General features: G+C 37.4%; 1 protein-coding gene across 1 annotated transcript; it reads right to left on the reverse strand.

The window, feature by feature from the left end:
* Positions 1 to 1,107: 1,107 nt before the first annotated feature.
* Positions 1,108 to 25,159, reverse strand: EDNRB (endothelin receptor type B). The gene is given in 10 exon segments (XM_032277437.1): positions 1,108 to 3,922; positions 5,748 to 5,856; positions 6,407 to 6,540; positions 7,215 to 7,364; positions 8,741 to 8,945; positions 9,081 to 9,193; positions 23,596 to 24,129; positions 24,923 to 24,968; positions 24,970 to 25,058; positions 25,061 to 25,159. Coding segments are annotated over 10 exon segments (1,599 nt in total). The 5' UTR covers positions 25,145 to 25,159; the 3' UTR covers positions 1,108 to 3,787.
* Positions 25,160 to 25,164: the final 5 nt, after the last annotated feature.

Raw genomic sequence — 25,164 nt, forward strand, 5'->3', positions numbered from 1 at the left:
TAGATAATTAAACTGAGGCTCTGAGATATTAACTGATTTGTTTGAGGTCAACTAAATTGCAGAGATAATCAAGGATATCACAATTTTTGGAGTTTGAGTGTTTTTCTGATCATACATACTTCCTTTCTAACATGACAGGGTTATTACCTCTGCTCAAGTGAGTTTTGAATCCTGGAAATGTTCAACAGGACTTCCCAATTTGATTATACTTATTCAGTCTTTTGAGTTTTAAATGTGTGTCATTTCCAAGGCTGACTAATAATGTTTGAAAGGCAGCCAGTCACATCAGAGTCACTGCTTCCTAGAAGAGCTTGACCTCCACAATTTTTGGATTTCTGGACCTCTGCGTCTTAAGGCTGCACATCTCTTGGTTTTCTTCAAAGTATCTAAATTATATTTATTCTCCCTAGTTTTACTATGATGTATTATGATAGCATTATTACTATTATTATTACTTAATAACTAACTGTTCAAGAAAACGAAGGCTATCTTTGGCAATTGCTTAATGAGAGTATTTCCTATGTTATCCTTTTCTGTCCTTCTCACATGACCCCTGGGATTCAGAACACTTGTTTCTTGAAGTGCCAGCTAAAATTAGGCAGCTGAAATCCAACAAAGGTCAGGGATAAATGATAGCATCCTTTGGAATACTAGGCTGGGTTTGACCTAACTATCTGGGAAAAAAGTAGTTGCTAATTCTGGATTATTTTTGTTGGGTGAAGAAGGAGATTACATGCCAAGAGACACAGACAGGTGAACTGCTGCAGCAATCAACATTTAGTGCTCATTTCATTTTGGCTCAATTAAAGTGTATCATTGCTGTCTCTTACCAAGTAGGGACCTTGCATTTTATGAATTTCATCCCATCTTGCACATAGAAACACTCAAGAGAAGCTTGTGAAATGCAATGAGCAATCCCTAAACCTCATTCCAACCTTTCGCCTTTGCTAAAATGATGATGAAACAGTGAAGTGCTCCAAAGGCAGGTAACCAAAGAAAAGAAGACCCAAGAGGCCATTGGAAACCATCACCCAGAAAATCAACCCTGAGAAGTTGAATGTCTGTATATCTTTCTTCATGACAGTGAAACACACAGACCAGCCCAGAGACTAGAAATGTGGCATTTTAATTGAATAACTTCATACTTTCTTGATAATTTTATTTAACATAAATAATGTCCACTTGTCACATTTGTATTTCCTTTAAACAGTCAGTATTTAATGAATTAGAGCCTGTACAGTGAAAAATTAGCTGGTCGTTAAAAAAAATTAAATTTTTATTAGTTTTGTTTACATTATAAAAGATCAGTAACAATAGCCACTTTAAGTGACCAAAAAATCCCCCAGATATATAATTAATTTACATTGTTATATTACAGTTTTATAGTTAGCTACAGTATACTCATGTTTTGCTATAACTGTATTCCTTTGGCCATATGTAAGCTATCAATACTAAAAGGTGTTTGAAAATACATCCACATTAGCAGTAAATAATAAGGGAGAAAATAGGTTAAAATCTTTTATAAATCTTTTGAGCTGTAACATCCATGTTAACAATATTTTTGTCTGTTGTTAAGGTCTTTAATACCAGGAAATGTGTTTTAAAGTTAAACAGTAGCACCTTTTTCTATCTTGGTTTTGATTATGTAAATAAATTATAATTGTTTCTTATCAGTATGTGAAAATTTTGAATCAAACATTTTTTTAAAAAGCCACTGAAGGCAATTTTACTATAAATAGTGCATGTATACTTTTTGTATCCAGTTTCAAAATTTGGCAAGATGATTACAGAACATGATACTGACATGGAGAAAGAAAGGGTATCAGGATGTAAAACATCAGTATATGGTGATAAAAATAATCTAAAATTTAAATAGAAATAAAAATAATAAACTGTGAAAATGTTAGTGATCCAAAGTTAATTTAAAATTGAGAGTCTAAAATGTCTTCTATGATAACAGGCCTCTGAAAAAGTGATTGGGGATGAAATTAATAAACACGTTGGTGAGTGATTTATAAATAGAATCCATATGGCATGTGAATTAATTATTATTGCTCTTTCTTTTTGGCCACAATGTTTGGTTTTAGTTACTGTATCATCACATTTGATATTGGCAGAAAACAACACTACTAGCTTATTTCTAGCATGTGGCCCAGTTTACTAAAAGGAAAAAAAAAAAAGCAAAAATTTGGGCATATTTTAAGACCGAGTTAAAGCTCTTGGGCCCAATTTAATTCTAAAGTCACTCTGAGAACATTGCACTGTGTTTTGCTGGAACAAAATCAGGACCTTTCGCATTGATGTGACGAGGCAATGACGAACTTTAGGCTAAGAATGGGAATCTGTCCCTATGGGTTTCCTCCCACCCCACCTCATTTCCTCTCTCATCCGTTTTCTGTTGTACCTACTTTCACACACATCTCATCTCAAGCTATCCTAAGGCACTTTGCTTAGAAGATCTAAACATTATGCAGGAATGCACAAAGTTAAGAGGTTCTTACAGTTTCAAAAAGCGGTTTTGCCTCTAAATAAAAGAAAAGCACCATATCAAGCACACTTTTCTATTGGTTATTTACAAAAATAATACAAAAATTAGTAATAATCTTTACAGGTAGCTGTTAAATGTACTCATCTGTGTGATTTTGAAAAATAGTATTTTAACTATAGCATTATACATATGCTAGAGACCATTTTAACTACAGCATGGGTGACAGGGGGTGCTACTTGCCCCTTTGTCATGTGGACACTGCACCAGGCAGTTCAGTCTGTCTTATGAGGTCACTGGCATCTCTCCATCGTAAAGCTATGAACACAGGGCCTGCCCTCGCTTAATCATCTACATGCAGCATATATAGCTAAGTATTTACAGATGACAAAACCAAACGGAGTTTAAGCTACAACAGTGAAAGAAGAAGATTTTAATAATCCTGAAAAAATTGTAAATAGTATTTTCTTTGCAGGGTATGTGAATGGCAGATTCAAAGAAGTCTTTTGGGATAGGCTTTCAACCATTTTGTTTCTCTTTGTGACGTTTGATCTTATCTGAATATAAAGGATGTAACAATTTTCTTTTAAAAAGTATTTTATTTTACATGCAGGTGGCACATGTGCCAGTTTGTTACATGTTGCTTGTTTGTAACATGTTGGTTACATTTGCAGAATGCTGGGGTTTGGGCTTCTAGTGAAAGGAGTGTAATGATTTTCAAAAAACAGCCTTACTCTTTCTGTTACTCCCCCCTGATCATTTAAATGTGTCTAGTGTCTAAAAAATACTCCAACTAAACTGCTCTCTCCTTTGCATCTAATTACAGTGTGATCAATAGTTTGATTAAAAAGTTGTTTTAAAGGATTTTAAAATTTTGAATGAGTAATTTAAACTTCATTTAAAAGTTCTGTTTTACAGTGACTTATTCTTCCTTTGTATCAGATTCACATTGATTTAAAAATACGTCTTTTGACTAGAAATTCTGAGTGACCTCGTTTTTAAACCTAAGTGTTGTATGAATATCCTGGAAGTTATTAAGAGCTGTGTTGAAGTGCTAACTGTAAAAAGTTAAGTGCTTTCATAATGAGGCTTTCTTAATTCCCACTGATTTTCTTTTCATGCTGTAAACAGCTCATAAAATATCATATGTAGCTTTGAGTGTTAAAATAATTACATTTAACATTTTATTAGTATGCTGCGCAAATATATAGTTTTGTTGTTTTGTTTTGGCAAATGTTTTATTTTGTTTTAATGACTTATGTTCAAGATAAAGAAAATGAAATTCAATGAATAGTTCTTCTTTCAAGATGAGCTGTATTTAATACTGGAACGGAAGTTGTCATATCCATGATCATTAGCTTTGAACTTTAAGCATGACTGCTTTTCCTCCAAGGACTGTTTTTCTTCAAATGATTGGCACCAGCAGCATAAGCATGACTGTACAAAACAAAGTAACTCATTATATGTTAACATCAGTCACCTTTCCCAACTCTTCCTCCTCGCCAGGGTTCTGACTTTCTTTGCCTCCTTAGGAGTTCTTGGGCCCTTTCTTTTCATGCTCTTCTATTTTCCCTCTTAAAAGAATATATTCACAGAAGTAGCATATGATAATTGTTGTTAACCAAAAAATGCAGAGAAGAAAAAAACTATATTGTTAAAAATTCTCATCAAGAGAAAGCACTTTTTTTTTTTTTTTTTTTTTTTGAGACAAAGTTTTGCTCTTTGCCCAGGCTGGGGTGCAATGACATGATCTTGGCTCACTGCAACCTCTGCCTCCGGGGATCAAGCGATTCTCCTGCCTCAGGAGCCTCCTGAGTAGCTGAGATTACAGTCATGCACCACCATGCCCAGCTAATTTTGTATTTTTAGTAGAGACGGGGTTTCATCATGTTGGTCAGGCTGGTCTTGAACTCCTCACCTCAGGTGATCTACCCACCTTGGCCTCCCAAAGTGCTGGGATTACAGGCATGAGCCACTGCACCCGGTGAGCAGGCCACTTTTAATTGTTATTTACTCTTAGTTATTTGATAAATATTGTTAATATTTGATAAATATATAATTCATACTTTTCCTCATGAAAACAGAAATATTTGCATATACATGAAATATATAAATTATATACATGTATATGTGCATGTACTTGAGTATAATTATTTTAGTGAGACTGTACTATATGTATACTCCATAACCTTATACATACTTTCACACACATCTCATTTCAAGTTACTCTAAGCCACTTTGTTGATGAGATTTAACCTGCTTTTTCTCACTCGACAGTGACATAAATATCTTTCCATGTTAATGAATTTAATATTGCTTTGGTATTTTTTCAGCCATGTTATTCTCATGTGTCTTTTCAATATTGTCAAACAATAAGGTTACATAGTATAAAAGCATCTCAGTTTTCTTCATCCAATTTTTGTCTTGAAATTTTTTTAAATCTAAAATGTTGTTCATTCTGTTTGTCTTCTGTTCATTCTATATGTAAACTATTTTATGTTCTATAAAATGAGGGTGTTGATCCTGATGAAAGTTATCTTCCAGCTCTAAAATTTGAGTTACGAGTAGGCAAAGAATGTTATAGGCTGCCTTAGTGTTTATAAGGAAGCTACATTCTTAGCTTTCCAGTAGTGTAATACCAGGGACAAATGGATTATTTTCATATCAGGGAAGGGGATAGTTTATTTCCTGTTAGATTGTGGAAGGAGTGAATGAATAGAAGGAGGATAAAATGCAAGCAGCTGAAGAAGGAATAATTATACACATTTCATATTGAATAGCACATTACTGTTATACAAAAAGGTAGAAAGAGGTAAAACCTAAACTAATTTTTTTGTTTACCTTGCTATTCTCATAGTCCATGTGAAAAAGAAACTAATTTAGTTACAATACAAATTGTGGCTGTGTAGTCCAAAATCTACCCAAAACAGGAAACAGTGTATTTAATTCATGTTTAGCCCTTACTTATGTGATGTCTATCAGACATCAATGCATATAATTTTTATTACTTTTTGGAACAATTCCATGAGTATAACTGACTGGCTGAGGCAGTAGGAAGTGGCTGACTAGGATTTATAGGCAAAAATCAATTATAATGATTTATAAGCAAAAGTCGTATTTAAAAAAATCATCCATGATGTAAATAAAGGGAAACTATAAAATAATTTACTAGATCTCTCTGGACAGATATATTAATAGTCTTGAAAGCTTATATTTGATTCCATATTACAAAGAGGCTTTTTATTTTGGAATACTCTCTTACCTTAAAGCAGTTTTTGAATCTTTTGCTCACCAAATACAGAGCAATTGGGTTAATGCAGGAATTCAGTGAGGCCATGTTGATGCCAATATAGTCCAATACCAACAGAAAGCTGCAACAAAATAACCCAAAATGTGTCTGTGAAAAATATGCTATTCTGAACATGTATTCAATGTAGACTTCTGTGCTTTTGTAAGGGAAAAAAAAATACCAATATACAATGGTTCTAAATTTATCATTTGTCTTTGCTAATAATGATCTCTGCCTGTCTCTGTCTCTGTCTCCCTCTGTCTCTGGTATCTACTGACTTCCCTCCATTTCCCCCTCTCAGGCCCAGTTCTTCTCTTTTAAAATAAAATCTCATGTGGAAGTATTGAGGCTGGCTGAAAAGAAATAATTTACAAACCACAGTGGAGAATTGGATCTGACGTTTTCCACCTTGCCACTCACTCATCATCTTGACAACTCTGGCTTTCTGTCTCCCGTGTTCTTCATAATCCCCCTTCCCCACCCCTCTCAACAGTACCTCAGATAAAAACTGGGAGTCTCGGGGCTTCCTAAGGATTAGAAAAATAGTAGTCTCTCTGCCTATAAAACGGATTAATGGAAACACTTCTGAGTGGCATTTGTTTACAAAACCATTTCTATTTTGCCTTTCTTACCTCAAAAGTTCACATCTATTGGGATCATTCTGATCATAAAGAGTGAGCTTCAGAATCCTGCTGAGATGGAGGGGAAGCCAACAGAGGGCAAAGACAAGGACCAGGCAAAAGACGGTTTTGGCCACTTCCCGTCTCTGAAATAAATCCATAGTCAGACTCTTTAAAGATGGCTCATTATATTCATAGCATTCTGTTTTCTAAAACAATAGTTAATATTGCCTTCAAAAAGTTGGCTGGGTGCAGTGGCTCACACCTATAATCCCAGCACTTTGGGAGGCTGAGGCGGGTGGATCATGAGGTCAGGAGTTCAAGACCAGCCTGGCCATCATGGTAAAACCCTGTCTCTACTAAAAATATAAAAATTAGCTAGGCATTGTGGCACGTGCCTGTAATCCCAGCTACTCGGGAGGCTGAGGCAGGGAATTGCTTGAACCCAGGAGGAAGAGGTTGCAGTGAGCCGAGATGGTGTCACTGTACTACAGCCTGGGCGACAGAGTGAGACTCCATCTCAAAAAAAAAAAAAAAAAAGAAATAAAAGTCAGTGACATGTGTAAAAACTCAGGACACTGAGCTTTAAATTGACTAGAGATTCATTTTTAAAAAGTACTGATTCTCCCTACATCCTTTTAGATTATATAGATTATATCTAAATAAATAATATAAAAATACCCTTTATATATTCAAAACTACCAGAAGCAAGAAAAAGGAAATACGCTCTGGTATATAATAATGTTAGTTTATCATCATAATTTTCATATTCGTTATTATGATTACAACCATGAGTTATCAAATACTTGTATTTTCTTACCTGCTTTAGGTGATCATTTAAAGCAATCTGCATGCCACTTTTCTTTCTCAACATTTCACAGGTCATCAGGGTATAAAAAAATGCAGTGATGGCCAATGGCAAGCAGAAATAGAAACTGAATAGCCACCAGTCTTTTGCTGTCTTGTAAAACTGTGGGGATGAGAGAATTTTAATAATTAATACTTCTTTATAAGAAAATCTTATGTAACGACGTTAAACTTAAAAAAAATTCATCAGGGAATGATTATCTTCTAAATTAGATCATTTTATATATACTATATAGAAACTTTCAGGCCACACTTGCTGAACAAATAAATATGTTAAATAAAACAAATTTTCCCAAAAGGTATTTCAGTTCTCTAAGACAATGTGTTATAAGCATGCATAAAAACTTAAGCAGTTAGGCAAAATTTGAAATATTTGGTAATTCAGTGTTTTGTCTTCACATGAGAAAGTTATCCTTAGAGTATTCTTTGTGTGAAATATAACACCTAAATATATATATGTATATGTAAAAATATATATATATATGTATATATAAAGTGTTTAGATGAAGTTCTCACAAATTTGTTTAATGGGAACAACAGATATGAGAAGGTCTGGGTTAACCATTTAGCTAAGTAGCATATAAATCTAACCTCTCAAAAAGTTAAAAACTGCTTTTGACTTATATCTCTTATTTTTTTTTTCTTCTCTGTTATCTTTTTCATTTTGGTTTAGATATCTGTGTTGGAGAGAAATTTATGTAACCTAGGCAGCACATTTTTTTTTCCTTTTTACTAATAAGAAACAAGAAAATAGCGATTTCATTTTCAATTTCACATTATATCCTTTATTCTTTTACTTAGCATGATATATAGAGTGCATAAAGTTTTAATTAATCTCCTTATATATACAACAGAAAATAATCATTGGGAATAGACCAGCTCCGTTTGCATTAATTTCTCCTAACTCACTCTGTTGGGAAGAACTTTTACACACAGGATCTGTGTTCTGGAAACCAGCATCACTAAATCTTTTTCTGTTCCCTAATCAAATGCTCTTTAATAAATTACCAGGGTGAAGAGTTTCTTGCAATGGCAACTTTCTCTTTGGCATCAAAGACAGAGAGAGGGGAGTCTTGCCATTCAGAATCCATCCATATCAGGGTGACTTCTATCTGAACATCTGCTGGACCATCCTGTCCTCTGACAACTACTGTGCTATCTTGTGCAGAATCTGCAGTAGTTGTCAGTCCTTATGGGGCTTTGGGTAGAAAAGCTATAAATTCACATCAATTCTCTCATGTGAACTTGGTTTATCTGTGCTGCTGAGATCAAGGGGATTCTTAGAGAGGTAGTGATCTATCTTCTTGCAGCTTGAGCCATTGGTCACCATTAACTCCACAGTTCTTGGATTTATACTCTTAATTTGTGGCAAAGGCAGTCATAAATCAATAGTTTCTCAAGGACTGGTGAACAGGGGGAAAACAGCTAAATATTTATAAGGCAAGACCAGAAAGGAAAACAAAAAAATGAAAAATTTACCTGCATGAAAGCTGTCTTCTGAACGGGATTAAGGAAGCAGATTCGCAGATAACTTCCTTTGTAGTCCATTGTAATCAAATCAAAACCTATGGCTTCAGGGACAGCCAGAACCACAGAGACCACCCAAATCAAAACAATTTCTACTGCTGTCCATTTTGGAACCCCAATTCCTTTAATTCTACTCCAAGAAGCAACAGCTCGATATCTGAAAGTAAAAACAGAATTGTATTTTAAGCTGGCATGTCTTAGTTTTATTGAACTACATAGTTTATTTTCTAAATAACATGGAAAACAATAGTATAGTGTTCAGAATATACTTGGCTTAAATAGAAGCTTCTACCTGTCAATACTTAGAGCACATAGACTCAGCACAGTGATTCCCACGGAGGCTTTCTGTATGAAAGGTACCAGCTTACACATCTCAGCTCCAAAAGGCCAGTCCTCTGCGAGCAGCTGCATTGAGGAGACATGAAGCTCATTAGAGGGTTTCATAAGATGCCCTCTGAATTGTATCACTTAGTGGAGAGTAATTAACATGCAGAATAGGATAAATTCTGGTTTTCATTCTTTTTCTCATGGACTACTTCTTTGAAAAGCACCATTCTTTGATATATCTATGGGACAGGAAAGTATGTTGGGATTGATGAAAATGCAGCCAGCTTATAAGAAGTTATCATGAGTTCTTAGAGTTAGCTTAGAGTTCAAATCACCTCATCAGAGCAAACTTGGGCCAGTTGCTTAAGTTCCTCCTGAAAATTGAACCTGTATACTGTCACAGAGTCATAAATGCCCAGCTCATGGCCAAAGCAAAAGACAGGTTAATGAAAATTGAATGATAAATAGTCCTTAGCTGAGGAGACCTGACTTCCCTTCTGAAGTAGCACTCTATGCAGAATAGTATGTGCATTCATACACTTGTTCTTCACTGTATTCAGTTTATCTAACTAAACGGTATTTCAGTTGGAGTAGCCACGCAGATGCGCGAACACACCAGGCACATTCCTCCTTCGGGTTTCACTCTAGGTCCTTCCTTATCCTAGAAGGCTCTTTCCCCACAGACTCACTTGGTTAACTCCCTTACCTCCTTCAGGTCTTGCTCAAATTTCATAGTTTCAACATGACTTCCGTTAGTCACACTGTTAGATGCAGGCATCCCTATGTCCCTACGTTTCTTTCCTTTTTAGCCATAGTCTGTCAATTCCTGTGGCAGATCACATTAACTTATTTGTTTGCTTAGTCTTTTCTGTCTGGATCCCTGTAGTGTAAGACAGACCGTGAGCTCCACAACTGCCTAGAACAGTGCCTGACACATAGCAGATGTTTAATATTAACAGTGCTTGATTCATAGACTCTAAACTATAGCAGGGACTGGCTATATAAGGAGCAAGAAGACATAGTTATTGCTATTTTGTATATATATATACATGTATATATATATAATATGTAACATATGTTTCATGTGTATATACGTACATATATATATTTCTCTTTATCTGATTGCAGACTATGCAACCATCTATTATTAAATGTGGTTATTTTCTTTCTTAGGACAACTTGGTGTGTCCCAGGCTGGTAAATGAATCACTTTAGGTTAACATCTGGATCAAATGTTCATGAGGTTTTGAAAATAAAGAAAAGTATTTCAATTTCTTGGTTCTTAAAAATATTTTAAAAAACAATTTTCACAAGTGAAAATTATTTTGAGACACAATGGAGTCTTTTCATCCTTTCACTAGTAGTGAAGACTCTACTGAGTTTGTCAAGCTGAGTTGATTGTTTTATAACTAGAATGGCGCCAAAGTCTAAAATGGGTATCTTATTATGAATAAGACTTGGAGATTCAACATAGGACTAATTTCATTTCTAAGTTAGATATCAAAACTTACACAGACATGTGGTACAAGTTAGCAGACTTATCATACATATGGCTAATGCGGGATCTTGAAGACCTACAGGGCCAGGCAGGTAACAGAGAGAAGTGGAGGGTGCCAAGTCTCAGGAAGTCATTGGTGTCAGGAAGATGACAGGGAGTGGTGGGGTCTGGGGTAAACTTTGTCTGAAAGGAGTAGTTTCAGATAAACACCATACACTGTTTGCTAAGGAACTCCAAATACGAAAATCTCTTGATTTTTCAAAAGAACTCAGATTGGAATTTTTATATGGATCACCTTACAATTTATAAAAGTTCAATTTATATATATATATATATTTTTTTTTTTTTAAAAGAAAACCCTCTCAGATAACATTGTTTTACCAAAATACATCTGTGTGCCATCATAGCCTCTATCTTGTGACTTCTGGGTTAATCAACCAACTAATAATTCTGCTTATTCATTCATTCAATAAATATTTATTGAGCATTCACTATGTGTCAGACACTATTCTGAGCATTCCTACTCTTATGGAGTTTACAGTCTAGTGAGGTAGGCTGTTAAACACAGGCTGTGATCATATTGAGAGAGGGTGGGATTTGAGGTGTTTCTTGATAAGCTTCTCAGCAACGTCACTCTGAAGAGGCAACATTAGAGGTGGAACTTCACTGAAATAAGACAGTAAGCCAAGTGAAGAGCATTCTAGGCAGAGGCAAGAGTATGTGCAAATGCCCTGAGGTCAAAATAAGCCTGGTGAACTGGAGGTACAGCAATGAGGCTGCTAGCTACTAAAGCTGGAGAAGAGTGACCCAGGCCAAATGCATGGAAAATGAAGTTGTAGAGGGAAGAGTTTGAATGTTTTCTTGATGGAATTCATTAAAAGGTTTGGAGAAGGGAAAGGGCATGATCTAATATATTTTTCAAGAGATCACTGTTGCTGCCCAGTGTAGAATAGAATGTGGATCCAAGAAAGGAAGCACTGATGGTAAGCTGGACCCTGTGTGCCCTGAGGCTGGGGAGAGTGGTTTATAGGCTATATATATTTTAAGAGTGGAGCTAACTAGCAGGACTTGCTGACGGACTGGACACATGATATGAGGAGTCAGGACATTCACAGAGGTTTATCACATGCATGGTGATCCCCCAGTTACTGAAATGGGGGAGACTCAGTGCACCACAGGTCTAAACCAGCTTTGAACTCATGTTGCTTTAAAAGAACTGCCAATTTCCCTTAGAAATAAGAATTAAAATTATCCAACTGGTTGCAAGGATTGTGCTAGACCCAACCTGGTATAAATTATTCAGACACTGATTACTCCTCTCTTCAAAATATGAAGCTTAATTTCCCTCCCTCTGAATGTGGGTTGGACTTTGCTTTTAATGAACAGAATGTAACAAAAGTGATGATGTACGATGTCTGAGACTAGTTCCTAAAGAACATCATGGTTTCCTCTCTCTTGGGTCACTTACTCTGGGAAAGGCCAGCTGCCATATCATGAGGACACTCACCCACCTCTGTGGAGAGGCCAAATGGCAAAGAACTAAGGCCTCTTGAAAACATCAAGCACGAATTTGCCAGGTCTGTGAATAAGAGGATCCATCAGTCTTAGTCAAACCTTTGGATGACTGCAGCCCCAGCCAGTATTTTGAGTGCATCATCCTGAGAGACCTTGAGCCAGGGCCACCCAGCTAAGCCACTCCAAAATTCCTGAAGCAAAGACACAGTGTGATTTAATAGATATTTACTGTTTTAAGCAACTAAATTGTAGGGTCATTTGTTACTCTTCATTTGTTACTCTTCATTTGGCTTGTCTGTCGTTGCCCACTTAAGTGAGTAGTGTATCCACATTTGAACCCAGATGGTCTGGAGTTTATGCTTACAACCACTATAACCTGCCTGACAATGTTTTGAAGAAGGTGATCTTTCAAAAAAGTGTTTAAAATTAAATCAAATATTATTTTTTAAACCTATAGTTATCTGTCAAATAGTGGTAAAATATCTAGATGCAGAGCAAAATCTTCTGCTCACTTAGTGCTATGGTTAACTTTATGTGTTAACTTGACCAGCCACAGGTTGCCCAATTAAACATTATTTATTTATGGGTATGTCTGTGAGGTTGTGTCTCAAAGAAATTCGCATATGAATTTGTGGACTCAGTATAGCCGATTGCTTTCCACGAGGTGGGTGGGCATTATCCAATATGTTGAGGGCCTGAATAGAACAAAAGGCAGAGTCAGAAGGAATTTGCCCCTTTTTCTTCCTGCCTGATCTGGAATGCCTCATTTCATCTCCTCTGGCCCTCAGAATGGTTTCTCAGGCCTTTGGACTTGGACTGAATTACTCCATTGGCTTTCCCACATTTGCAGCTTGCAGATGGACGATTTTGGGACTTCTCAGCTTCTATAATCTTATAAACTGATTTCTCATTATCTATTTATCTGCCTGTCTGTCTACCTACCTATCTATCTACCTATCCATCCATCTACGCATCCTACTGGTTCTGTTTCTCTGGAGAACCCTTACTAATCCCCCTAGATATTTTATTCAAATAATATCCAAATATTTGGATATTTTAAAATATTTTATTTTGTCTTAAATTATTTCCAAATATGTTAATATTTTTATCCTGTGGGTGCCACTATCAGAAGAATCAAGATGAATGAGCGCTCAGACCATTGAAGGGAAAGAAGTCTGGCTGATGAAAATGAGCTCTGCACTTAATCCAGGCCATATTTTGAGGTCTCCATTGTTTTTGGCTCAGCCTAGAAATTGGATTATTCTCTTCATACCACTGGAGGCCTGCAGCCCAACCTCTGACCCAAGCTATTCCAGAGAAGTCAGGGAAACACAAACTGAAAACTATAACAGTGCTCTTCAAGCTCAACAGAGAGATAGTTAGAAATGCAATCACAACAGAGAGGTTACAATTTTCTAGTCTACACTTTTGAAGGGAAAGAGACTATAAAAAAAAAAAAAGCATTACACTTCATCAGCTTTCAGCATTTCATGCTTTCAAATCAGAACTGGATGTATTGGTTCTGGAAGGCCACAGAAGATGCAGGAAGAGCATGCACTGTTGCTTCCATTTTTTTGCAGTGAGAAGGATGGCTTTGGCAAGACTCTGTATGCTCTTCCTGTAAAAAGCTTAACCTCTGCCTCACTGAGCAGAAGCCTTTGTGGAGACACAGCAAAGCCTGATACTCTGTGACAGAAGCCATGCCCACTATTGATGCTCATCTCTGTCATCTTAATGGCCTCTAGCAAGAAAGTCTTTAGGAGGCAAATTAATGCTTGAAACTTATCTAAAATATAAGGGTATCCACCTGTTTAATGCAAAAAAAAAAAAAAAAGTCCTGGGTGGGAAAAAACTATGAAGTTTTAAAAAAAAAAAAAAAAAAAAAAAGAAAAAAAAATTTACTCTCAACCAAGATGCCATCTTTAAAATCTGGTGAGAGATTTTTCTTATAGTAGGTGGGTATGAGTCTTAGACATTCATTTCTTCGTCGTTCTTTGGGAAAAATGACAACATCTAACATCTATAGTTTGAAGTCTAATGATAGAGCTTTCCCCACTGAAGAGGAAATGGATTCACTTTATTGCAAGAGGAAGCAACTCTAACTTTAAACCCAGCAATAACACATTCCTTATTCCGTATTTTTAGGTTTTTCTTCGGACTTGACCCCATTAAATTAGATAAGGGCAAGGTCTGAACAGTGAAGATAATTCAAACATGTCATCAAAAGGCAGTCTCTCTGATCGCAAAAAAGGAGGTTTAGACTATGTCCCTTCCACATAAATTAAAATTTTAAATCCTGTTTAAAATTAAGTTGAATATATATTACCTAAAATTTATCAAATATGACCAGTTGACAACATAACTGGCAAACTGGAACTGCTTTTCATATCATAATGTCTCATCTAACTGAATAGCCTTTGTTAAGTCCTGCTGGCAATGTGGTGTCCATTTGACAAAATGATAGCCTGTGTTTATGCTGACCCATTTTACCCCAAGGCTTATACAGCTTCTCTAGAACATTTCTTTTGGGCAGTAAACACAAATAAATAAACACTAGATTGAAAAAAGATGTGACCATACTGGCTAAAAGATTTCTATTTAAGAAAGACCATGATTTTATAACTTTACAGTGGAACAGCTGCTTGAGAGAGAAACAAGAGAATTCAAGTAAGTAATTCTACTACATTATAAAGTCATTTTTTTGTTTAAAATATTTCTAAAAGGATAAATAGTATGAATAGGAAATATTCTTATTTATTTGAGGGTTTTGTGAAGCGAATGCTACAAAATCTCTTCAACTGAGAGATGTACAGTTTTCATTTCTCTTTCTAATTAAAAATCACGTACTTAAGATATTAAATGAAGAAAAAAAATCCTGTTAACAGACACTCCTGTTAATGCCAAAAGGCATCAAGCCCCATAAAGTCAGGAAATGCCAAAGTTAACCATTTTGCACAAGCAAATGTTCACTCACCTCATTAACCATACGTAGCATTTCCTTTTTCTGTTTTATTAAATTACAAGTATATGTTGAGCTTTAACTGTTTATTTGTTTCAGAATATTCCACACATTTATAATGCCTAGCACAGTGCTTGACACACAATGGTCACACATTCAGTGCTTGTTGAATACTGATGAATGGATGAGTGAATGAATGAGTTTGATCATATGGCAGAAATCATCTATGATAAAACATTTGTCATAAGCTTTCCAGTTCTTATATTCTACATATATTCTTTAGAGAATTGATATGACTGTGTATTTACTATTTATATATTCTAGTCCTGAGGATCAGGTCTTGGCACATAGAATTGGAAACTCTAGAATTGAGGCTTGAAGGTGGGCTGGACTCTTGTTGGAGTTCCACTCTTCCATGCAGTCTGGAAAATGTAAAGACAAAAATTCCTCTCCCACCTTCTCTCTCCTACTCAAACTTGTCAAGGCAATGACTGATATAAAACAGAATCTACTGTTTCTCACTATGTAATGGGATTTTATAAGGAGGTTTAGTTGTGGAGAAGATTGTAAGTTTCATGGAAGTAGATGCAGTGTTGTAAGAGATGATTGTTTTAGAGGGTAAGTGAGTGGTGTAATTAAGAAGACAACCAGGGTTACTTTGCCAGACTGCAGTCTATTCCATCTTGCTATAAACTGTGAACGTTTCTTTAAATGACTGGCATTATATACATATTTTCACAGTAAGAGTCAAACAAGGAAAACAATGGAATGGCTGCATTTCACAACTTTGGGAAAGGGTGTATTCTTCTGTTTTTATCTCTGTTTCCTGTAGTAGATAAAGAGTTTTTCTGTGCTTGAACTAGAGTTTTAATAAGATAGGACCCCTTATTCAAGGACTTCCGTGTCAAAACTCTCTCTGTATTCATACATAGAGAAAGAATTCAAAGTAAGCTTTGAATTTGAAGTCAATATGCTGGTTGAGTGCTTGGAATTTTTTTTTTTTGACATACAGTGCACCCATGCTCTGAGGGACAAATATAAATTACAGTTTCTACCCTGAGTCCCTCAAAGTGCAATTAATCACTTAAAGATCAGGCTATGTGAGTTAGAAATATGCTGGTCAGAAATAATGTTAGCTTATCCCCCAGTGGTACCATCTCAATAGATTACAATATGTACAGTGCCCCCTAGAGTTGTGCAAGGCAGTGGTTCTGTGCATGGGAATCTATTTCATGCACATCCGCAAAACAGAGGCCTTTGCACAGCTCTGGAAAGATTCCTACAAGCTGAAATAGAAAAATGGCTTATGTCAATGAATTAAAGTTCTTGAAACAAAATCTCTACGAGAAACAAATAGAAAACAATTTTTAAAAATATTTCGTAAGAGAAATTGAAATTTAACTCAAATATATTTTCCTACCAGAAATTTATTTCTAAGTCTGTGACAGGCCAGGAAAGAAATTGATTGCTCCTCTCTTATCTGATTTAAAAGTATATCTACAATTTGAGCTTTAAAACTTTTACTGACACATTACATATTTTGGAAAGATCCAACTAAGAGAAATAACAAAGCCCATTCACAAACCTGGCCTATTATTAGATTCATTTATCTGAATTGGATCTTCTAAGATCACTGGTGATGTCTGAAGAAACTGAAGAATGAGAACCTGAGGGCCTCCTGGCTCAGAACAAGACTTGCAAACTAGATGAAGTCAACAAACGCCAGGAAGTAACTTCATGCCATATTTACGCCTAATTCTATCTGTGGAATATCTTATTGGATACTGATAAGCTATGATCAGAAAATGTCTGATGACCATGGAATCCGGAAGCCCTTTAAGATAGTCTGAAAACACCGAGTGGGAAGAAGACAGCGTACAGTGTAAACATTCTGAGGATAGTTTTCCTTCTTTCTGGAAACTATGATAAAACTCAAGAAGAGAAAGGTAGTGAAAAGATGCAGGTCAGCAGGCATGAGTACAGTTTTGAGCCTCAAAAGGGGAGACTTGCTTGAGAAATGCTTCAATTTTGCTAATACATTTCTGACTCAAGAATGATCTCTTCTATCTTCTCCATTCACCCCATCTCCTCTCTCTCTCCCTCTCTCCCATCTACCACCACATTTTGGCCATTTTCTTGTTCCTTTGCATTTTCACCAGAGGCCCTATAGGGAAGGATAAATACCTCTCTAAAATAAAAGCATTGGAAATAATAAAAAGTCTAAAATTAGAGAAGTTCTTGGCTGAGGTATCCCCACACACCACATCCAGCTATCTCCCAAACATACCAACCTCTTTTTAACTGTGCAAATTCCTGAAAGAAAATGTTTCACATCATAAATTACATCTTGAATCTTATTTCAGCTCAGGCTTTATCTGTCAACATCCTTTAAAGCACTTAATCATTTATTAGCATTTGGCATGTTTCTCTAAAAATAATGAACTATAGCATATTAGCCACATAAAGGTACCCTTATATGGGTTTCTTTGTGAATTGAAGAACATGGCTCCCTGGCCTGGAGACAATGGGTTTGGCTGTGTTATCCTTTTTACAACTATGGAAATATCTTCAATCTTGAAAGACTCACTTTAAATGAGCAAAAGAGAAATGTAAAGCTTTTGATAGATAAGCCTTGCCATATTGAAAGAAAACCTTACCTTGACATTTGTAGAGGCTTGAATTTATGGAGTGACCAAGTGGCCGATCAAAGGCAAACACAAGAAGTAACATAGACTTTAACCTAGAGAACCTTTCATTTCCCAAGGCCAAGTGCTTACTGATCATTTTATTACAGAAATCTATGACCAACATGTGAAACAGTGAATTGGGAATAGGAAGTCTTGAGTTTCTGGTTTATTTGAATTCTGCTATCAACCTGTTATCTGACTATGACCAATACTTTAATACAGAAGGAATCAAGCTTTCTCTTTCTTTTTCATTTGGACATTGGTAAAAATATGAGAAGAAAAAGCACGGCTCTTATGTCTTGTTTAACATCGTTTGTCCGCAAGCATTTGTGTAGTATTGACAGTTGCAGCCACTAAGCTAGATGGGTGTTGGGGTATTTGTTAACGGATTCCAGGTTATTCAAACTAAAAGCCTGACTCTTTATTAACAGGTTTTAAACGTTAATACTTTAAATGTGCTTACTTGGTGCTCCTTAAAAACTATTTTGCTTTACATAAATAAATCTCATTTGCTTCAGAATGCTTATGCTAGTAAAATATCTTTAAATATTACTAAAATATCTCAGTTACTTGACTGGAAATAAGAATATTGTTATTAAATTGGGAGAAATTAGACTACCCTCCCAACGATACCTTTATTCTTGTATCGCTGTATAAACATATACTTCAGTTTACTGATTGGAAAATTATAACTTCGAAAGTTAAAGTTGTGTTTAATTTTCGAAGTTATAATTTTGGTGGTGTTCTATCAACTTTTACTTTTAACTACAAAACTAGTTAATTATACATAAACTTGTTAAGTACCAGAAGCAGTCTAAGATGGGATAGTGCAAAAGGTAAATTTGTTCAGAAAGATAATTCTGATTGTATCAAAAGCAGAAAATGTCTGATTACCTACCTAGGTCACTTCACTGAAAACTCATTTGTCGGTTCAGTGAAGCAATACCATATTTTGACATACCAGCATTTTCATGTTATGTGTACCCACCCTTAACTGGTCAAACATTGAAGATCGGCAGTTTTGCCTTTCAGAACTATGAATGCAGCCTCTTTGCCTTTAATAGTAGCCTACAGGTCTTAACTATAAAACCGTCTAAAAGCACTCCATTGGGTCACCAGCCTAATTGTTAGCTCACCATCACCACTGGCCACCTGATTACCTTTGGATGCTTACTGAACTAGTTAATGTGGATATTGATATTTGTCCTCTCAGTTTGCAAGCAGATTTGTTTTTAAATTCAGTTTCTTTACACATAAAGGAAGCTATATTTGAGAGCTAACTTCATTAACTCAGTTATCCAAATATAACATAAAGAAAGTTAATAAAAGTCAGAAGTAATTTAAGAAATCATTATTTGCTCAAGAACTTTTAACTTCTCCCCAACCTGCAAGCAAGTTTTGGTAAATATCATTGCCAGATCAAACCAAGCCAAATCAACTAACCAAGCAAACAACAACATAAACACATTTATAGCATCCACAAGTACACTGGGCTCCTTTGCTTTTTACCCAGCTTTGACATCTATGCTGCTACAACTTAGTAGTCAAACACCAGGCTCTCATATGAACAAATATGTAGATTACCCCATTTATTTTAGGATATATAGGAAGGGCACAATAATTAGCTTATGAATAAGGAGAAATTAATCTTAACATCAGCTAGTCAAGCACTGGCTTTTGGTTCTGGTATATATGTTGACGATGTAAATATTAAGCATGGTGACCCATATACATATCACAGACATTAATATGTATTTATATCCATATTGAGATATTATATGAAATAGTTATTAAAACCAAGAGTGCAAGAATAACTTTGAAGCACAATACGGCAATATCTATCAAAGTTACAATGCACACACATTTTGATTTAATAATTTTAGTTATAAAAATTTGCCCTTTAGATGTAGTCACACACGTGTGCAAAGTCATATGTACAAACTTGTTATTTGTAGTCATGTTTGTCATGACAAAAGCTGGAAAACAAATACTCAAAATGCACGTACACACAGACACACATTTTAATAACATTTATTGTTTGCTTATGTGCCAGGCCCTGTGCCAAGTGACATTCTTCTATTTATATATCTATACATTCTTATAAAACTTAACATTTTAATGTATGTACATTTAATGTATGCATTCTTATAAAATTAACATTTTAATGTATATGTATAAATATATATATTTAAATATATATGCATGTATATATTTAAATAAATATATCCTTTGGATGCCTGAAGTTTTCGTTGTTCATCTGGATGGTGTTGTGTAATGTAGGCATAGCCCTCGTGTGTGCATATGAGAAGGGTAAGCAAGTCTCATTATTTTCTGCATGTTTCCATGAGTTTGAAGTGCTTCAGCAGCCTCAATCTGCTAAGTGTCCTCAGACACTTCCCTAGCCTTCAACACAGGACTTCCCCTGCAACACAGGAGACCTGCGAGAGTGGTCTGATTCTACCTAAAAGTTTCCAGGGACCCAGCTCCTTGAGGAAGTCTAGGTAGATCAGACATGTTTCCCAAGGCTTTTCAGCTTCTCACTCCAGCAACTCTAGATAAAGTCCCACCCGTGCCACAGCCTGAAGACTGTAGCTTCCAGCAAGAGCTATGATATTTTGTGATTTGTCAACTTTACTGAACTCTATATTTAAAAATCCAGATTAATAGAATAGATTCAAATGGGCATTTCTGGGCCTCTAGTCCCTTAGTGTGTCAACAGGACGGTTGGAGAATTTCAGAAACCCCAAGAAATTGTGTATATTGAATTCTCAAAGATAATTATAACACCCCACCAAAAAAATTAGAAATCACTGGTTTAGATTCAAGCCTCTCATTTTAGGGTATATTAAACAGCCTTTGTAACTCATTTAAATTACTTTTTTCTGAATGATTATACCTGGCCACTCTGAAATTCTAAATGCATTAACAAAACTTGGTGCCACAATTATTTAGGAAAATAAATGGCTTTTAACTAGTTCTAGTTTAGACATTTTGGTAAATTAACCCTTTAGAATAACTTCCATTGATATTACACACTACGGACCAGCTGAAGGATATTTCAAGGGACAGAAATCCTGACTCAAATTAATTTCTGAAAATGTTTATGAAGTATTCTACTGTGGGGTACAGTATTATTTGCTGTAATTCCACCAATGTTCTCAAATGAGGTCCTAAAACATGCTCACAGTTGGAGACAGCCATGCAGTGCCTGAGCACACTTAGTGCAGTGGGATGGGGTGGACCGCAGGGTGTTGGGCTGGATGGTCTGGATTCAAGCCCCAGTTTAATCATGTTGTAGTTGTATGACTTCAGGCAAACTTCTTCACCTCTCTGACACGTGGTTTCCCTAGATCTAAAACAGAGGTGACAGCGGTACCTCCTCTACATTAGTGATTTAATGAAATAAACCAAGTGCCTAACATCACAAGTGGTGGCCATTATTATGATATTATGTCTCAAGCTAAACCTAAGCCCACAAGGTGGGATTTAATAATGGTGACCTTAGTGATGGGACTTAATGTGATGAATGTGTTTATGACCAATATAGATTACTAGATGGACAGATTTGTAATGACTCATTAGTTTATTTCAGCAGTAAAAACACAGTCATGTTAAGACTGGATGGCTTTAGGGAAAAGAATGGAACTTCTTAGGGAAATAATAAAGGAGTTTGAAATGAAAGGGAAACTGTGTGCCCTCTTGGGAGTCAAATATTCTCTGGTTTATCACAAATACTAATTTAACCAAACAGAGGAAATAAAATAGTTCTGGAAAAGCAGATTTATATCTGTCCTGGAGGCAACACACTAAAACCAAAAAAATCTTCTTAGTCCCATCTTCTAAACAGCACTTGAGCTACTGTCTGATTTAGAAAGGTTTCTGAGTTAGACATGTGGGGTTTCCTGACCCCCCAAATAGAACTTTCATAAAATTCTGTGCCAACCTAGAAAAACCAGATTGTAATCTCCCTTTGGAAAGAGATCTTGTTAGATTTATTTTCAAATTCACCACAATACCTTGTACTGAAAAGTTCTCAATTCAGTTTTGATGAATTGAAGTGAAATTCTTTTGCCAAATTAGAATGGCAAGACTTATTTTGTGGGACATCTTAAAGTAAAGAGTTGCTTCTGGATCTAATAGAGTTGTGACTACATTTAGAGATCTAATTTCAGTCCATACCAAGTAAATCCTTACAGTTCATCAGAATCAATTGCCACACAGGATTTTAGGATTTCTCCAGTTGATTCCCCCATTTCTGGGAGTAATTCCCTTTAGAGAAAACTAGATCCTTATCCAACGCTCATCTCTAAGCCTCAGAAATGTTTGGAATTCCCCTTAAATTATAGCTATTGGGTTAGGATTTTTAGAGATTCACAAAGGGAAATTTACATGCATGCCTTCTAACTACTCCTGCCAATACATCAAAGCATCCCCTACGATATTTCCCAACTTTACATTCCATTTTCCCCCCCTTGTACTGAAGCCAGGGCTAGCTGTAGACAAATCTGCAAAGCACAATTCCATTTCCTTACATTGTGATTGTGTTTTTATGTGCAACTTTTTATTGCTGCTGCTACTGCTGGGAAAGTTTTAAATATTTTCATGTGTCTTTGAAATTTTCCAACTGTTTTACTTAGACTATTAGCACCATAAAACCTCAGTAGGTGGGCAATATCAGCCTTATTGAGAAATTGAGGTAACTGAGGCCCAGAGGTGCTGGGATATGTCTGGAGTTCCAAAGCAACCTGAAGCAACTTGGTTCTTTGTTTCTAGTGATGCCCATGATAATCACACAATAATGTTAACTACTAAAACCCTTGCAGACTTTGAGTGCTCCTTGATCTTGTCCATGACCAAGGAGCATGGGGTGCTGTCATATGGCTTGCACTTTGGAGCCTGACAGATTTGGGTTTGATCTCCAGCTCCATCTCTCACTCATTTACCTTGAGCATCCTACCAGTCATCTGTAAAATGATTGTAATATCTACTTGTGCGTTGCTGGAAGGAATAAAGGAAGTAACACATCTGACCCAGTCCTTGGGCCACTGTTGATAATAAGGAGCAGCTATAGCCACTCACAGCAGGTGAACTGTGTTTTTCCCACTCACAGTCTGCATCTTTTTTTTTCCAGGCCCTTTGTTTCCTAAAAACCTACTTTGTACCCGCTACTTTCAGAGTCTTCCAAGGAGTGCTTCCCAAAGTTAGTGGGCATACGAATCACCTAAACATCTTAAGATGCAGATTCTAATTTAGTAAGTCTGGGGTAGCCTTGCAAACTCTCTCAAGTGATGTCAATGCTGCCTGTCCGTGGAACACACACTTTTGAGTAGAGGATGTACCCCATCAGCTGCACTTAGGAACTATATCCTTCAGGGCTAGTGGTTCTCAAATCACATAACATCATAATACAGTTCATCATAATCACATAACAACCTTGTTAAAATACAAATTACTGTGCTCCACTCCAGAGTTTCTGATTCAGTAGTTCTGAGGCCAGAAAGGGGTGAGGCCAGAAAAATCTTCATATACAACAAGTTCCCAAAGTGATACTAACGCTGCTAGACTGGGGACTATACTTGTCTTAAGCTTAGCAGAGGGCTACTGAAGACCTGAATGGAATTTGATTCCAATGGTTACTGACTTTTATGAGTGGACAGAACCAAATGGAATTTTGTTCCAATGATTACTGACTTTTAGAAGGGGCAGAGTCTTCAGAGGGAGCTAAAAAGAAACTACCTCCAAAAGCTTTCTCAACTCTCTGTCTCCAGCCCCTCGGGCCCCCTTTTTCAAGCCCGCCATGATATTAGCAGGCGCCCTTTACCTTGTAGACATTGATAGGGATGTCAATGATGATGTGCAGCAGGTCTCCCAGAGCCAAGCTGGCGATCAAGATATTGGGACCGTTTCGCATGCACTTGTTCTTGTAGATGATTCTCAACAGTGTGGAGTTTCCGATGATGCCCAGCACGAACACAAGGCAGGACACGACCGTGTTGATGTATTTGAAAGTCTCCTTGATCTCGATGTGTCCTTGGCACGGGGGAGGGGAGTTGGTGCGTGGCGGAGATCCCGCCGTTCTCCCTCCTTTAGGCACCTCCGCAGGTGCAAACGACTGCGCCTGACTGGCGTTGGTAACCCTGGGCCGGAAGATCTTAGTGGGTGGCGTCATTATCTCCGCGGTTTGCAGAAGCAGAGTAGCCCTGGCAGGCGGGAAGCCTCTCTCCTCTCCCCAGACCTGCGACACGCCGCAAACCAGAACCAGCGCCACCAGGGCGCGTCCGCACAGACTTGGCGGCGGCTGCATGCTGCTGCCTGCTCCAGTAGGCGTCCGGTGGCCGCTCCGCAGTTTCAGAGCCTGGAGACAAGCAGGAGGCAGGAGAGGGAAGACAGGACACTGGGGTCAGCTACCCGAGCCACGTCTCTGAAAAGGCTAGTCCCGTGCACTGCCTCTTTGCCAGTATCCCCGAGCAAAAGTAACTCAAGTTTGCGCGCCACTGGGGAAATTGGCGCTTGTGACTCGCCAGCGCGGGTCTGAACTCCTTTCTGATGCCCTCTCTCCTCTGTTTTTCTTCCCCCGCTTGGCCAGGAGGGGGTAAATTATATGCAGTGGGGCGGGGCGTTCTGGAATGGGTGTGCCGGGGAGGGAATGATGAGAGTCCAAGGCAAAGCTCTGAACTCTTCCAGAGCTTTGTCTGGGGGGGGGGGGGGGGGGGTGGAGGAGGGAGACGCGCCTTAGTTAAGCGTGTGTGGGAACTGCGGAATTAAAGCACCTAGAAGCCAAGGGTTTGTGTCAACCTCTGCGTTTTGCCCCGCAGGGGAACCCCTGCACCCCGGGACTGAACGCGAAAGAACTCCTCCCGCCACTACTCCCAGGCTGGCCGCGCAATAGCGCGCCCAGGAGTGCACAGGGGGATTCAGAAACTCGCAGAGACTTCTCAAGTCAGTAGGAGCTTGGAAACCACTGTTCCCTTCAAGTGGCTTCAAACACCCGGGCTCCTTCATTCACCCCAATCTCATTTTAATTTGCCCTTTCTATAAGCTTTACTTTTATTTTTATTAAAAAAAATCCCAAACTAGTAAGTCAAATCGAAGCACCAGGATAAAGTTCAATCAATGATTTTAATTCAACACCACGACCAAATGTTTACCTCTCGGATCTGACAAACCAGACGCAGAGCGAAGAGCGGCCACCACTCCCAGGATGCGGAGCCCAGCGGGGTTCCAGCCTGCTCTGGCTGAGGGGCACGCCTCCCCTGAGGGGCAGGCGGGTCTGGCTTTGAGGAAACCAAACGCCAAGAGAATGACAAACAATGTAGCCTCCACCGCTTGCTCCGGGTCTCTGCTGCCCTCAGACAAGTACTTTTATTCATTCATTCCTCCCCATCGATCA

Source organism: Sapajus apella, unplaced genomic scaffold (genome assembly GCF_009761245.1).
Source record: "Sapajus apella isolate SASKATOON/1434 unplaced genomic scaffold, GSC_monkey_1.0 scaffold9, whole genome shotgun sequence".
NCBI lineage: Eukaryota > Metazoa > Chordata > Mammalia > Primates > Cebidae > Sapajus > Sapajus apella.